At 56.0% G+C, this 14,573-nt stretch overlaps 2 protein-coding genes and 1 non-coding gene across 4 annotated transcripts; all 3 read left to right on the top strand.

Moving 5' to 3' along the window:
- Positions 1-222: 222 nt before the first annotated feature.
- On the top strand, positions 223-3,503 carry LGALS1 (galectin 1). Its single transcript, NM_175782.1, is given in 4 exon segments — positions 223-273; positions 1,593-1,672; positions 2,791-2,962; positions 3,300-3,503. Coding segments are annotated over 4 exon segments (408 nt in total). The 5' UTR covers positions 223-264; the 3' UTR covers positions 3,447-3,503.
- Positions 3,504-6,989: 3,486 nt separating this feature from the next.
- NOL12 (nucleolar protein 12) lies at positions 6,990-13,436 on the top strand. 2 transcript variants are annotated; one of them, NM_001046557.2, is made up of 6 exons: positions 6,990-7,105; positions 8,397-8,502; positions 8,775-8,823; positions 9,339-9,481; positions 10,766-10,863; positions 11,173-12,012. In NM_001046557.2, the coding sequence occupies exons 1-6, from the start codon at positions 7,026-7,028 to the stop codon at positions 11,336-11,338; spliced, it is 642 nt and encodes a 213-aa protein (NP_001040022.1). In that variant the 5' UTR covers positions 6,990-7,025; the 3' UTR covers positions 11,339-12,012. The 2 variants fall into 2 exon arrangements, with proteins under 2 accessions (NP_001040022.1, XP_059742709.1); XM_059886726.1 differs by lacking the exon at positions 6,990-7,105 and adding an exon at positions 8,220-8,307 and having other exon boundaries at positions 11,173-13,436.
- On the top strand, positions 9,268-9,334 carry MIR2438 (microRNA mir-2438). The gene has a single exon (NR_031051.1). It is a non-coding gene; the product is annotated as a microRNA mir-2438 (primary transcript).
- Positions 13,437-14,573: the final 1,137 nt, after the last annotated feature.

The following is a 14,573-nucleotide window of genomic DNA, read 5'->3' on the forward strand; positions in this document are numbered from 1 at the left end:
GTGGGAGTGGCTAAGAAGGAATGGGGGGGCATCTCCACTCCGATTGGTCATCTCTGCTCCACAACGGGCTTCAAAATTCCATTCACTCCGCCTCCTGTGGCCCCCATCCCCTTCCTGAGTTACAATTGGCTCAGCATCCAGGGGGCGGGACTCACCGGGGTCTGGTCCACTTAAAAGGGTGGGATCGGCCCAAAGCTCATTTCTCCTGCAGAGTCTTCAGACAGCTGGTGCCGAAGTTTCAGGAACATCCTCCTCTCTCCAATCATGGCTTGTGTGAGTATGGGGACCCCCCCCAACTCAGGCCCAGAGATGGTCTGGGGGCTCAGCCAGGGAGAGCGAGGGTAGATCAGGATCTGGGTTCTAATTCCCGTGGTGCGGCCTTGAACAAGTGTCTTTTCTGGGCCTCAGTGGCCGTGTCTGTAAAATGAGGGTAGGGCCACAGTCCCCCAAGGCCTTCTCTGGCTTAAGAAATTTCTGGATTCCCCCAGAGTCTGATAGCAGAATTATTTCCGCCAAGGTCTGACTTTTCTGCGGCTCTCTTGAGAAGTGGGAGTGGAAAGGGTGTGGCCGACTGGACATGGGGGCGGGAGGAGCATTTTCTTAGTGCCCAGGACACTGTCCCTTCCCCCTCCTCCACCTAATAGAAACTGCTCTCCCTTCCCCCCCTGCAGCTGTCCCCAGTCCCTGGGCCAGGGCAGAGTCACCCTGTGCTCCAGAGAGCTCTGAAAAGTCGCCAGGATCTGAGCCACGCTGCCTGGGGGTAGCCTGCATAGGTTAGCCCGCTGCAGTGAGTGATTCTGTCCAAGGTGGTCAGATGAAGGTTGGGGGAGAGTGCCCTACAACCCTTTCCTCCAGGCTAGGAGGGGTGTGTATGTGTGATAAGGGATATCAAGGAGCAAGCTAGAATATTCTGCAGGCCCCGAGGGACAGGATTCAAGTTTCTGGCAGGAGGAACCACTCACACCAGTTAAGCTTTGCACTTGAATTGTTAACCCTGAACCAGCCAGGATGCAGGCTCCTACCCCGGGGCCCATTCTCCCTTCTTAGAGGGGTCTAACTGTGCTCCTTAGGGGACTCCCCTCCAGCCCCTGTCCCTCTCTGCACAGAGGGGCTTGAAGGGGATGGTGGACACCGCCCAGCTCCAGGCCTCTTCCTCTCCAGCAGATGTACAGACAGCCTCACTTACCCTCCTTTGCCCCCCAACTCGCAGAGACCCATGTGGAGGCGGGCTCTCTCCATCTATTCAGCGAGGCAGGCAATGGAGCAGACAGCACTCCACCTCCCAGGCTAGACATTGCATCTAAAATCCCCAGGCTAAATGGCAGAAACTTCTAGATCCTGTCTTCTTAGAATCTCAGTCATGTTACAGACAAGAAATTGACTCAGCTGGGAGTAGGGACTTGCCCAGAACCACACAAAGAAGGAGAGCCTAGAACTTGCAGCCGGGTTCCTCAGGCTTCAGGTCGGCCTGGTCAGAGCACCCTAAAAAGGGGACGACCCCACCCCTTCATCCCCACCCACACCTCTAGACGCCCCATCCCGACCCCGCCATTGCGTCCTCTAACCCTTCTGGGCGGGGTCTCGTCTGGCAGGGTCTGGTCGCCAGCAACCTGAATCTCAAACCTGGGGAGTGCCTCAGAGTGCGGGGCGAGGTGGCCGCAGACGCCAAGAGGTGAGGGGGATGAGGGCTGGGGCGGCGGGCGGCGGGCGGCAGGGGCGGCGGGCGGCAGGGGCTGGGGCTCAGCTCGAGGGAGGAGCCGGGCCCGGCCAGGGGCGTGGCTGGCTGGGCCCGGCCCCTCCCTCCCGCGGGGGCAGGTTTCAGGTCCGCGGCCGCTGAGGCAGTGTCTTCTGGATGAGTCACTTCTTCCGCGGGGTCTGGACGCCCCTACCATTGTCGCACCCTTAAACTGAACCAGCTGCGGCCTCGTCATCTACCTCGGCTGGCCTTCCTCTCGCCCCTTGCTGTGGGCGGGGCCTGAGGGGGCGGAGAGAAGGGATGAAAGGGCGTCACCCTTGCTGCCCGCCTTCGAGATCCGTTTTTTTTTTCTTTCACTCCTTCCTGAACTCATCATTCATTCGGCCAGCTGGCCTAGTTTCTCCGGAGTCTTGTGACCTTGGGTCAGTCAACCCCCCGCCTTGAGCCTTATTTGTTAATCAGTTCGTGGAGGGGGCAGTTGCTGTGTGAAAGTGCAATGCTGGATCTCTCGGTGACGATGATGACCAGCTGACCGTATTAAAAGAGCCGCAGGTTTCACGCGTACCACTTGTGCCATTCTTTCCAAACCCTCAGAGGTAGGCATTGCTGTTAGCTCCACTCAGCAAATGTATTATTGTTATTCGTTCATGAGCCCCGCAGTTATTGAGCACCTACCTGCTGTGTGTCACGCATCGTGCTGGGCACCAGGGCTACAGATAGACAAGACGGCCAGGACAGTTGCCTTCCCAGAGGACGCCATCTGGAGGGAGTCTCTGACCTTGATCAAAGGGGCTGGGACACAAATTCATGTCTGCAAGAGTCCTGGCTGTCAGCACAGCAAGACCCTTAAGAGATCCTCTTGGTGCAGCCTCCGCTGTGTAGATATGGATACTGAGATCCAGAGAGGGGCAGGGACTTGCTCAGGGGCGCACAGCAAGGAGGAGGCAGGGACACAGCTGGAATCCAGGTTTCCTGCTTCTCGCAGTGAGTTCCGCCAGCGAGGTGCATTCACACGGACTGGGTGGCACAGACTAGAGGGCCTGAGGGGGCTATGGCCAGTAGGGGTGGCCTCAAGCCCACCTGTTACCCTCTAGCTTCTTGCTGAACCTGGGCAAAGACGACAACAACCTGTGCCTCCACTTCAACCCTCGTTTCAACGCGCATGGGGACGTCAACACCATCGTGTGTAACAGCAAGGACGCTGGGGCCTGGGGGGCCGAGCAGAGGGAATCTGCCTTCCCCTTCCAGCCTGGAAGTGTCGTGGAGGTGGGCTGGCGTCTGGGGGCGGCGGGGGATCAGGGCACTGGGTGGGCTGGGGCAGAGCTGGGTTGAGTGGCTAGAAATCTAGGGCCCAACCCTCCAACCTCGCTCCCCCTTCCTCTACCTTCCCATCTCCCTGCCCTTCCCTCACCAGTTGTGTGATCCTCGGTGAGCAATATCCCCTTCTCCCAACCTCAGGGCCTCACCCATGAAGCAGGGCTGTTGTCAGGGCCGAGTGAGGAAAGGGCTCTGCGAGGGCCTAGGACCTGCATGCTGCAGCTGTGGCCATGGAGTCAAGGGTCTCTGTGGGGTCCACATGCTCACTGCCTTTCTGCACCCCTAGGTATGCATCTCCTTCAACCAGACGGACCTAACCATCAAGCTGCCTGATGGATACGAATTCAAGTTCCCCAACCGCCTCAACCTGGAGGCCATCAACTACCTGTCTGCAGGTGGTGACTTCAAGATCAAGTGTGTGGCCTTTGAGTGACATATGGGCCAGCCAGCCCATGGCCCCCAATAAAGGCAGCTGCCTGTGCTCCCCCTGATCTAGCCTCCTGTGTGTGTGGGTGTGGAAGAGGAGGGTTCCACCAACTGCCCCAAGCCCTGTCTCTGCCCTTTCCTTCACTTTCATTCACTACCTTGATGCATACCTTTTTGGGGGGTGGGGCTGCGCTATGTGGCTCGTGGAATCTGAGTTCCCTGACCAGGGATGGAACCCAGGCCCATGGCAGTGAAAGCATCTAACCATTGGACCCGACAGGGAACTCCCTTGATGTTATACCTCTTAAGTGGGCTTCCAATCCACTCCATTATTCTTGCCTGGAAAATCCCGTGGGCAGAGGAACCTGGCAGACTACAGTCCATAGGGTCGCAAAGAGTCAAACACAACTGAAGTGCAGGCATACCTCTTACGTGCCACTGACATCTTCTTCCCCTGGGTCCCCTGGGCTGAACAGAAAGCTCGGTACCCAGTAGGGAGCTCAATACTAAATAAGCCCCAGTCACTACCCTCAAACAGTTGCCAACTCAGTGGACCCCAGCACGCAGTAGATGCTCAAAAGGTATTGAATAAATGAAAACAGGGAGAGTCAAGAACAGGCTGATTCATGCCATGGTATCTGAAGCAGCACAGAGGGAGGTAGAGGGAAGAATACCTGGGGCCCCTCATTTGTTTTCATGAGCTAGGAAGCCGTCCGATTTCAGACAGAGAAAAGCTGTGTGCCCTTCTGGGCCTTAATTGACCTCACTGAGCCTGTTTAATTCATGCATATAACGGGGAGGATAGCATGGAGCCTCTCATGGGATTGCTGTGAGGATGAGGTGAGGTATGTGAAGGAGGACAAGCATAGGGCTGGCACATGACAACCACGCAGTGGGTAGTATATCCGTCCCTGCCCCACTATCGCGTGAGATCTTATCCCCTGAATCTGAAGGGGAGGAAACAGGCTCTGGGTGGTGACTCCCTGGTCTGTACCAGGCCCAGCTGAGCCTTCTGGGGCTCCCCAATCACCCCAGCTTTGTGGTGCCTGGCCACACCCCTGAATGCTGGAGTGTAAGGGCAACCAGGGTGCCAGTCTGGAAACTCAGGATCCTTAACCCAACAATGGGAAGATGGGCTTGGGCAATGGCCCTGGCACCACCTGCTGGCCCATTTCTGATAGGAGGAATGGGGGAGAGGGGATGCTAGCCCCTGCAGAGAGCCTAGAAATAGAGGCAGGTGGGCCTCCTGCTGCACACAGCCTCTTCTTCCCTGCAGAGCAGAGGATTGCAGGGGACTCACACAGCTCATGATGAGGCCTCCACGATCCCCTCTCCTGGTTTCCAGAGGATGTGCTTTCCAAGGCCAGCCAGGCTGTGTTACTCTGGAGGGCAAGGCTTCACCCAGCTCCATCATGCTCATTTGTCACAAGAGATGGGACATGAGTTGACTGCTGGGCAACCCTGCACACTGACCACGCCTCTGCCCCCTTTCCTTTCTGCTCCCTCCTGTAGGGCTCCTACCTCCCTGGGAAACAGCCCCTGGGAACTGAGCCAGTGTTCCCAAAAGGCTTAGAATCAGAACCTCAGCAGGCAACCCCCAAACCCCAGGGAAGCCTCCTGAGGTGTGTGTGGGGTGGGAGCTTGGCTAATTTCAGTCTCCAGAACAGCTAGCATCAGCTGTGAAACACTGGATAGGTCTCTTTCCCCCAGCCTTAGTTTTCTCACCTGTAAAATGCGGGCTGTTATTTTCAACTGGCCCCTTTGGGTGGATCACTCCCATCTCAGTGGGTCCGCTGCAGGATACATCTCTATGTGGGCCTCGGAGGATGGAGAACACAGGCTGGGAGCTGCCTTGAGCCACACCCAATCTCCAGGCTCTCTTGGGGCACCCAAGTGGCCACCCAGAGAGAGACAGCTTTGGAAGTCTGGCTGTGGGTGGGGCGCCCTCTGCTGGACATTGGAGAAAGTGTCTTCTTGACTGCCTTTTTCTCGCCCTACTTACTCTCCCTACACTGGCTGAACACACAATATACCAGGACTGGGACTACAACCAGGCAGAGGAAAGCTCCTGTGGCAGATTAGGAGAGAGATCACTGACTGTGGAGGAAAGAAACTCGGCTTGAAGTCAGATAGACCTGTGTTCAAACCCCAGTTCCATCACTGTGTGCCCTTGGACCAGTTACATAACTCCTCTGAACCTGTTTCCTCACCTATCAAATTGCATTAATACTAGAATCCACCTTGTGTGACTGTTGCAAGGATTAGCTGAGATAATGTGGAGAACTGCATTGTGCCTAGCACATAGTAGGGGCTCGGTAAACATTGGTTCCCTTCACCTCTTTTCAGACCCCGTGTGTCCCAAGAGCCTATGAAACTGGGTCCAGAGAAACAGTAAGTAGAGTTCTGTCTTTAGATGACAGGGCTCTGCCCTCAGCACCTGCTCTTCTTGTCTGTGTGACCTTGGGTAAGCGACCACACCTCTCTCAGCCTCATTAAAATGGGACTCATATCTCAAAAAAGATAATCATTTAGGGACCATGGCGATCCAGTGGTCCACACTTTCACTCTAGGGGACATCTTGGGTTGGAGGACTAAAGATCCCACATGCTACATGGCACAGCCAAAAAAAAAAAAAAAAAGATAATCGTGCAAAGAACTAAATGGCAGCTGCTGTTAATTCTTTGGCTTATTACCTTCATCATCATTTCTATTAAGAAAATGTGCCATCTCTTGCTGTGCCTGAACATAAAAATATGCTCAATGAACATAAAAATAATTTCAAGGAGAAAGTGATCCTAAAGGGAAGTGTGTTAAGACTGTGAGCTAACTGCAGCAAAGGGCTCTCAAGCTTTTGGAGTCTGGGTGGGGTTGCCAGTCCCACATCTATTTCCCTGGAGTAAAGGGGACCTGGAACTCCCAGGGAAGAGTTTGGAACAACGGCACCTGCCCGGGTGGCGTGATTCACTCTGCGCTGGGAACTTTGGCAGATGTGGCCTCTTTGAGCCCCTCGTGGGCTGGCAGCTCCAACTGGGTGGGCTGCGAGGGCCGACTGCACAGAGATTCCCCACAGAGCAGCTGTCTTCTTACTCTGCACCTGACCGTACGTTCCAGGAGGGCAGAACCACTCCACACACAGGGCAGCAATCGGGGGTGACGCTGCACACCACTTAAGAACGAGCTGACTTTAAGTTACTTCCCCTGAGCCTCCACGGAAGGCCGCTCGCCGGGCATCTTGCTGGGGGTAAGGCGGGGCGCAACACTGCAGCCAAGGCAATGCTTCTACCCAGTCGGGTGCCAAGGATGGCAAGCGGCTTGGCCACTAGTGGCGGTGTAGGGCCAGAGAGACAGTTTTTCATCACCTTGTTCAGCTGCGGGGAGTGGGGAGCGTAGGGGCGGGGGCAGAGATCCCGCCTGTTATACACGAAATAGAGAGGGACGGGAGGAACGCAGGGCGGCCCCTTTAAAAGGCGGGGTCCGGCGAGCGGAACGGCAGAGCGTCGCTGCGGAGCACTTCCGGGAGGTTGTCAGTTCTACAGCCGGAAGTGTCTTTGGTGCGCGGAATACGCGCCGCCGGAGAGTTCGTGCTATGGGCCGCAACAAGAAGAAGCGAGATGGTGACGACCGGCGGCAGCGGCTCATCCTGAGCTTCGACGAGGAGAAGCGGCGGTGAGTGCCAAGGCTGAGCGGATCTCGTTCGGGCCGCCGGGCAAGGCCGAGGCCGGGTATGTCCGCATACGCTCACGCGGAGGGCCCTTCCGGTCCCGCCTTCTCGGCGTGGTGCGGAGCCCTGGCTGGTGGAAGCCGCGGCTCTGGGCCCCCCCAGCCCGGAGGGATGGAATCGCCCGCCCCGCCCTCGCGTCGCTTCTTTGCTCCCCAAGCCGCCTTGTGATGCTGTGTGCGCGGCCCGAGAGCGGGCTTCACCCTCCCCAGCCTGGCGGTCTCACTCGCAGTTGTGTTGTTCAGACTATCAGTCCTGTCGGACTCTCTGCGATCCCATGGACTCACAGTAGACTCAGCTGTTTTGGATGAAAATGATTAGTGAATGAATCATTAGTGAAAATCATTAGTGAATGAATTAGTGGTCTAGCACCACTCAGAGTGCCACCGGGACCTATGGTAGTGGGTCAGTGAAAAGCCTGGTGTTGGGCTCCAGAACAGATAGCAATGGTGCGGCCAGACCTAGGAAGATGAGAGGGACTGAGATAAGATGGAGCGTGGGGAAGGAAGTGCTGGGGCATCGTCAGGAAACTCAGGGAGGCATCAACAAGACCTACAGACGAGTCGAGGGGCAGAGTCCTGGGGAAATGGGTGTTGGTCCAATGGACAATTTGTGGAGGTCTGGGTGAGGGTGGCCTTGAAAACCCCACTTGAAGCGGCCTAATTCACTGAGGAATAGAGTTTGCCAGTGAAGAAGGGACCCTCACCGGCTCTAGGTTCAAAGGCTCTCAGCCTATGTCCACCACCTGGCCCTGTTGCTGGCAACTAAGAGCCCAGGAGGGTAGTGAGTGGGGAAAGAGGCAGCATCTCCCTCTCTTTCCCTAACCTTACACTCTCTGACCCCCTTGGGCAAGTCATCTTACCTTTCTCTGCCTCAGTGTCTCCCATCTGTGAATTGGGAATGGGTACCTGATTGAGGACAGGGGAAAAGGGGGTGACAGAGGATGAGACGGTTAGATGACATCATTGACTCAATGGATCTGAGTTTGAGCAAAGTCCAGGAGATAGTGAAGGACAGGTCATGCTGCAGTCCATGGGGTCACAAAGAGTCAGGTGTGACTGAGCAACTGAACAATAACCACCCAATATGCATGCTGTTAAGATTACATGAGTTAATACGTTTACATTTTTGGAATGGTGCTTAGCACATGGTGAGTGCAGTATTAGCTTTTTTCCCCACCTTTTCCTGGAGTGAGCCCTTCTTCCCTTGTGTCTTGTTTCTCTTGCCTCTTTGCTGTAGGGAGTACCTGACAGGCTTCCACAAGAGGAAGGTAGAGCGGAAGAAGGCAGCCATTGAGGAGATCAAGCAGCGGCTGAAGGAGGAGCAGAAGAAGCTCCGGGAAGAGGTGCAGAGGGAGAGGGCAGCAGTGTCTCTGACTCGCAGGGACTCTGCAGCCTCCCTGGCCCGAATAGGGGCACCTGCAGGGCTGAGGGGAGGGGGCGGGCAGGCCTGGCGTGCAGTTTATGCAGATAGAGATGCCGTGGTCCAGGTGTGGGGAAGGTTCAGGGTAAGATCTCTTGATCTTTCCCTCCAAGCCATGGTCTTACTCATCCTGGAGGGGAGCAGTGTCTGGGCTGAGAGGCCATACTCACCATGTTGCCTTCCCTTCGGTTTCAGCGCCACCAGGAATACTTGAAGATGCTGGCAGAGAGAGAGGAGGCTCTGGGTAAGTCCAGTCCTTGACCTGACCTGGAGAATAGCCAGTCGGTTGAGTTTGTTTATCCCTTGGTGGGTGGAAGGGAAGGGGTACAAGGACTGCAGAGAAGCTGACATCCCTAGCTTTAGGGATCTTGGTGGTGCCCTAGGAGCCAGGGGTGTCCTCAGGTACCTCTAAATGTCAGTGGATCAGAGACCAGGAGGAGACCCAGACCTCTTGGCAAATGGATCCTGAGCAGAAAGCCCAGTTTCTGAGGCCTGGAGGGACTGGGGGTGGCAGTAGCTCCTGGGCTCCTGGTGGGGACCAGGTGGTGTGGGGTGTCCCTGGAGCATGAAGGGAGGAGTTGGGTCATTTCCAGCATTTGTCTACAGGCCAGGCTCTGGAGCCAGTGACTTCCTGGGTGCCACTCTGTAGAGTAGAGGGGGCCATTACATTCCAGGGCTGGAGTCAGGGGTGGGGTGTGTGCTGGAGCCTGCTTGCTTGTGTCCTGGGCTGAGGCCTGGTCCTGTACCCACCCTGCACAGAGGAGGCTGACGAGCTAGACCGGCTGGTGACAGCAAAGACAGAGTCGGTGCAGTACGACCACCCCAACCACACAGTCACTGTGACCACCATCAGCGACCTGGACCTCTCAGGGGCACGGCTGCTCGGCCTGCCCACGCCTGAGGTGGGGCTCTGTCCCAGCCTGGGGGAAGAAGGGACACAGGGTCAGCCTGGCTTATCAAGCGGGTCAGTAAGCGCTGGTCCATGTCAAGGATTCCAGTACAAGGGGCTCTTTGCTCTGGGTAACCCTCCAGGGCCTGGACCAAAGCCCTGAACCCTGGGGCTTCAGAGGTCAGCTCTACCATGAGCAGCTGTGGCTGCTTGGGCAGGTTTCTCTGCCTCGCCTGCTTCTTCCTTTCACCAGTACACTGGGGGTCACTGATGATAGCAGCTGCCTTGCTGGGTCGCTGTGAGGATAAGGGTGGTCTGTCCACTAGAAGCCCTCGAGAGCGGCTGGTTGTGCTTGCTACCCCTGCAAGACACGTCTCTCTGCTCTGACCTGTGAGGTGTGAGTCATAGCAAGTTCCAACCAGCATTAAAAAAAAAAAAAAAGGAAACAATATCAAAAGTATCAGAAAGCATCCCAGCAGGTGTTGTCTTATGAAACCTATGTTTCAGTTAAGCTTGTGTCTGGGTTGTGTAGGGATTTATGCACATGTATATGTATAGTTTGGAGAAGGAAATGGCAACCCACTCCAGTATTCTTGCCTGGAAAATCACATGGATGGAGGAGCCTGGCGGGCTACACCCCATAGAGTCGCAGAGAGTTGAATGTGACTGAGTGACTAACACACACACGTGTATAGTTAGTTACCAGGTAAACCACATCCCCTTGCGTGGGTTATAGTGTCTTTAAGTTCTAGAGCCACTGCTTTATTATATCCTTTCTGAGCTCACACTCGCTTTGTGTTTGATGCTTATTCTTCTGTTGTGAAAGTTGCTCAGTCGTGTCTGATTCTTTGAGACCCCATGGACTATAGCCTGCCAGGCTCCTCTGTCCATGAGATTCTCTAGGCAAGAATACTGGAGTGGGTAGCCATTCCCTTCTCCAGGGGATCTTCCCAACCCAGGAATTGAACCCAGGTCTCCCGCATTGCAGGCAGATTCTTTACCGTCTGAGCCACCGGGAAGCCCTTTCTTCTGTCTGGTCTGATGCAAAGACCAGTCTTGTCTCCATTTTAGAATTCTTCCGTTTGCGAGTGTTGGAGTGTGCCCACTGTGGGCCGTGGCGGTGGAGGACTTCAGAACCCAGCTCTGCCCCATGTCATTCCTGCTTCAGGGCACACGTGGCCTTTCGCCACCTAGAGCCGCCTTCTGAGCCCCGAGCAGGCGTGGGAGGCAGCAGAGTGGTGACTGTTCAGGAGGCTCAGGCCTGTTGATCCGCCACTCCTGTTCTGTGCTTCTTTAGCAAGGGGCCGGGTCTGGGCCTGAGGAGGAGGTGTCATCCATGGAGAAGCCGACCAGAGCCTTACCCAGGAAGTCCAGGGACCCTCTGCTGTCCCAGCGGTGAGCCCTGGCTTGTCCTCCCCTGTGAGCCTGTTCCTGTGGCTGGTGTTGTGACAGTCACCTCCCGCTGGCCCATGGTGGGTGGTGTAGGGCAGAGTGCCTGGGGTAAAGGACCTTTGTCGCTGTGAGCTGAGGAGCTGGCAGGCCCTTTGGGACAGAGCATGCTGCCTGTAGAATGGCATTTGGGGCCTGTCCTGACTTCCCCTGCATGAGCTGGGCTGTCAGGCACCCCCCGACCCACCCTTCCACCCATACCTTATTCCCCAGGGTAAACTTGAGGCCCAGGCCTCACCAGCATTCCTCCCATAGGATCTCCTCTCTCACGGCCTCACTGCATGCACACAGTCGCAAGAAGGTCAAGAAGAAACGTCTTCGCCGGGCCCAGGACACCACCAAGAAGCCCCCGAGCGCCACTCGTACCAGCAAGACACGGCGCCGCCGGCTGACAGGCAAAGCCCGGCACAGCGGGGAGTGAGCTTGGAGACCCCGGCCAGGCACCAGCCTTGTCAGCAAGGACCTGTCCTGTCTCAGCTGGGCTGTCTCATAACCCAGCCTGCACCCAGGCAATGACTACAGCCCAAGCTTGGGAGGCCAGCACCCCTCCAGCCTGGGGTTTGGACTCCAGAAGGTACAGGCAGCTGAGAGCTGGCCTCCCCCAGGAGGAGCCTCCGGGGGCCAAGTGTGGGGCGTCTGGCCAAATGTGAACCTCCCTGGACCTTCATCAGATTTGTGAAACTAAGCACACGTGTGGTTGGTTTGTCCCTGACCCTGATGCCGCACACCAAGGGCAGGCGTCTGGGGACGTGGGTCACCCTCGCTGTCCAGCAGTTCTCCCTCTGGGTATGTAAAAGTGGTGCTAGGCCTGGGCCCCCTGATGGGCTGAAGCCCGGCGCCACCCCTGGCAGACACAGAGTCTGCCTGCAGCCCTGGAACGCCGGCCCGTGGGTGAGCAGGGATAGCCTCTGCCTTTTCCCAGCTGGGAGTTGGGCTTGTGCCTCCCCTTGGCCGTGCTGGTCTCCTCAGCTGACATCGAAGGAGTGGAGATGGGGGGTCCGGGAGTATTCTCACCCCCAAACGTGGGCAGCTTCTGTAGGCTTCCAGCAGCTCCCAGACAGCCCAACAAAAAAAGAGTGATTAGTCGTTTGTAAAGAAAATCTCTCTCTCCTCACTGAAAGCGTGGCTGGCGGGTGCTTGGTGAGGGCTGCCGATTCTTTACACTTCTTCCAGGTGCGGCTTCAGAGCCGATGGAAACCAGCCTTGTTGCAGCAGGTGAATGACCTGTGTCACTCACACTCCCCGCTCTAATGACGGACCTGGGCTGGTGGCAGGGTGTAGGTCCGCCTGCCGCAGGTGGGTGTGGTGCGAGGGTGGGCAGCCGGAGCACCTGTTCTGGAGATTCAGACCCTGCTTGCGCTGACTGGTTCCTGTGGCTGTGGACCAGGGCCCAGGAATTTCGGGTGCTGCCCTGATTCGGGGAGCCGTGCCCAGTCCTGACACCAGGACTGCAGAGGGGTGAAGGGTGAGCTCTCGGCCCCTGTGAAGCTGGTGGGCTATTGAGTGTGTGTGAAGGGAATGCAGGTTCCGCCCCTGCACTCAGGGGCTCCTGGAGCCAAGGGGGCAGGGATCTGGGGTCTGCAGGGCAGGCCTTCCCCTTCATTCACCATGGAGGGCCTGCTGGACACAGTCCTGGCCCTGCATTGGGCAGGCGCTCTCCCATCACCATCAAAACCCACCATCTGGGGCTTCCCTGGTGGCTCAGGGGTAAAGAATCCACCTGCCAGTGCTGGGGACATAAGTTCGATTCCTGGTCTGGGAAGATCACACATGCCACAGAGCAACTAGGCCTGTGTGCCACAACTGCTGAGCCCCTGCTCTAGAGCCTGCGTGCTGCAACTAAAAAGCCTGCACAGCAGTGAAGACCCGGTAGAGCCAAAAAAACCCACCCCATCTGGTGCTGGCTGTGCATATCTGAAGGCCACACCTGGCCGTGGGAATGTGAAGCTCAGGGTTTATGGCTGGGAGGCCCTATGACCTGGCTTCTCTGGCTCCTTCCACCTGATCTCCCTGCTGCCTTCCTGTTGTCCTCCCCATGTGGCTTAGGGTGGGGCCACTCGCCTCACTTGGCTGCCTCCATCCATGGCAGATGGCAGGGTCTGTTACTGGGCCATCTAGATGGTTCTGGTACTTGACCCAGGGCAGTGAGTCTCCTGACGCCCTCATGAGCAGGAGCAGAGATGAGCCCGGGGTCTGCACACGTGGCCGGGCTGGGATTTGAGTCGTAGTTCTACTGCTGGCCCACTGTGTGAGCCCACTGCTGCTGACCTCCTGGAACTGTTACCCCACATGTAAAGTGTCATAAGACACCTACCTCGCAGGCCTGCCCGGAGGCTGAAGTGAGGCCACGTGCATGAACCACTTCCCACGGCTCCTGACGTTTTGGGTGCACCTTCTGTGTGCGCAGCTGCTTCTCACACGCCTGACCCTGCTCTCTGTCCCCAGTGCCATAGGGTCTTTTCACAACTTACAATCTATATTTGTAATGTTGATCTGTATTAAATTCTCATCTGTCTCTCTCCCACCTGTGCCCTTTTTTCATCCAGCAGACCAAGAAAGTTGAATCATGGTAATCTTTGTCAATCCTAAGATCAAAAGTGCTGGAGTGAGAACCCTCTGGAGAACTTTCCATGTTCTACCTGAATTCTTCCTGTCACTGTCCATCCGTCAGGCCCTGCGGTTTGGGGCCTTTAGGAGCTTAATCAGGAAAGATTAGATTTAGCTACATATAATGTGAAACAAGATTTTAAAATAACTGGCTTATATAAAGCTAGAGTTTTCAGGTTAACAGAAATAGAAGGCAGCGAGCCTGAAGCTGAGAGGGCAGGCTTTTAGCTTTTCGTTTTGTGTCGTTTTAAACACAGGTTCTACCTCGTGGTCCAAGATGGCTGCCTGAGCCTCAGCCATCATATCTGCCTCTCAGTTACAGAAAGGAAGAAGGGATGAAAGTCAGGTCCCTCCTTTTAGAAACACATGATGCTGGTGCTATTACGCAGGCAGCAAAGGCTTTAGGGCAGGAGGAAGAAGGAACTTCTACCTGTCAGGAAGGCTGAGGAGCGTGGCTTGTTCTGGAGAACCATGTACCCATCTAGGAATTGGGGAGTGTGTTGCTGACGAGGGAATTGGTATTGGGGTGCAAGCAGCAGATTGTCCCACAGGAGCCAGAAATGTTAAAGGGCTGTCTGGAGGGGATCCAACTGTGGAACTAAAGCCATAGCAGAGGCTTATCCGTTGCTGTTACTACACAAGTTTCCTGATGGGTCAGGCCTGTGCTAGTAAAACAAAGCCATGGCCATAGTTACTGGGAGCCAGGCCTCAGCTCAGTAGTAGGCTCTGGTTTTGGGGTAGCCTGATTCTCCCTGGGAGCTTAGGGTGAGGAGGCCAGGTGGAGCCGCCCTGTGGGTCTGGAACTGAGGAGGAGAGGGACTGGATGTCAGGCAAGCCTTAGCTTCCTGTTCCAAAATCCTCTGGATCCTGGGACTTCTCTGGAGGTCCAGTGGCTAAGGCTCTGTGACCCGAATTCAAGGGGCCCAGTTTCAATCCCTGGTCAGGGAACGAGATTCTGCATGCTGCAACCAAAACCCCGTGCAGCCAACTAAATAAATATGAAAAAAAAAATCCCCTTGACCTTGATGTTCCCTAGACTTGAGCTGTTG

The sequence above is a fragment of the Bos taurus genome, chromosome 5, assembly GCF_002263795.3.
Source record: "Bos taurus isolate L1 Dominette 01449 registration number 42190680 breed Hereford chromosome 5, ARS-UCD2.0, whole genome shotgun sequence".
Lineage (NCBI taxonomy): Eukaryota > Metazoa > Chordata > Mammalia > Artiodactyla > Bovidae > Bos > Bos taurus.

Bases quoted from the DNA above. Each gene is read 5' to 3' on its own strand.
- NOL12 (NM_001046557.2), top strand. From the start codon at position 7,026: ATGGGCCGCAACAAGAAGAAGCGAGATGGTGACGACCGGCGGCAGCGG. The intron at 8,503-8,774 runs GTGCAGAGGGAG...CTTCGGTTTCAG, and splicing joins AGAAGAAGCTCCGGGAAGAG to CGCCACCAGGAATACTTGAA. The intron at 8,824-9,338 runs GTAAGTCCAGTC...CACCCTGCACAG, and splicing joins AGAGAGAGAGGAGGCTCTGG to AGGAGGCTGACGAGCTAGAC.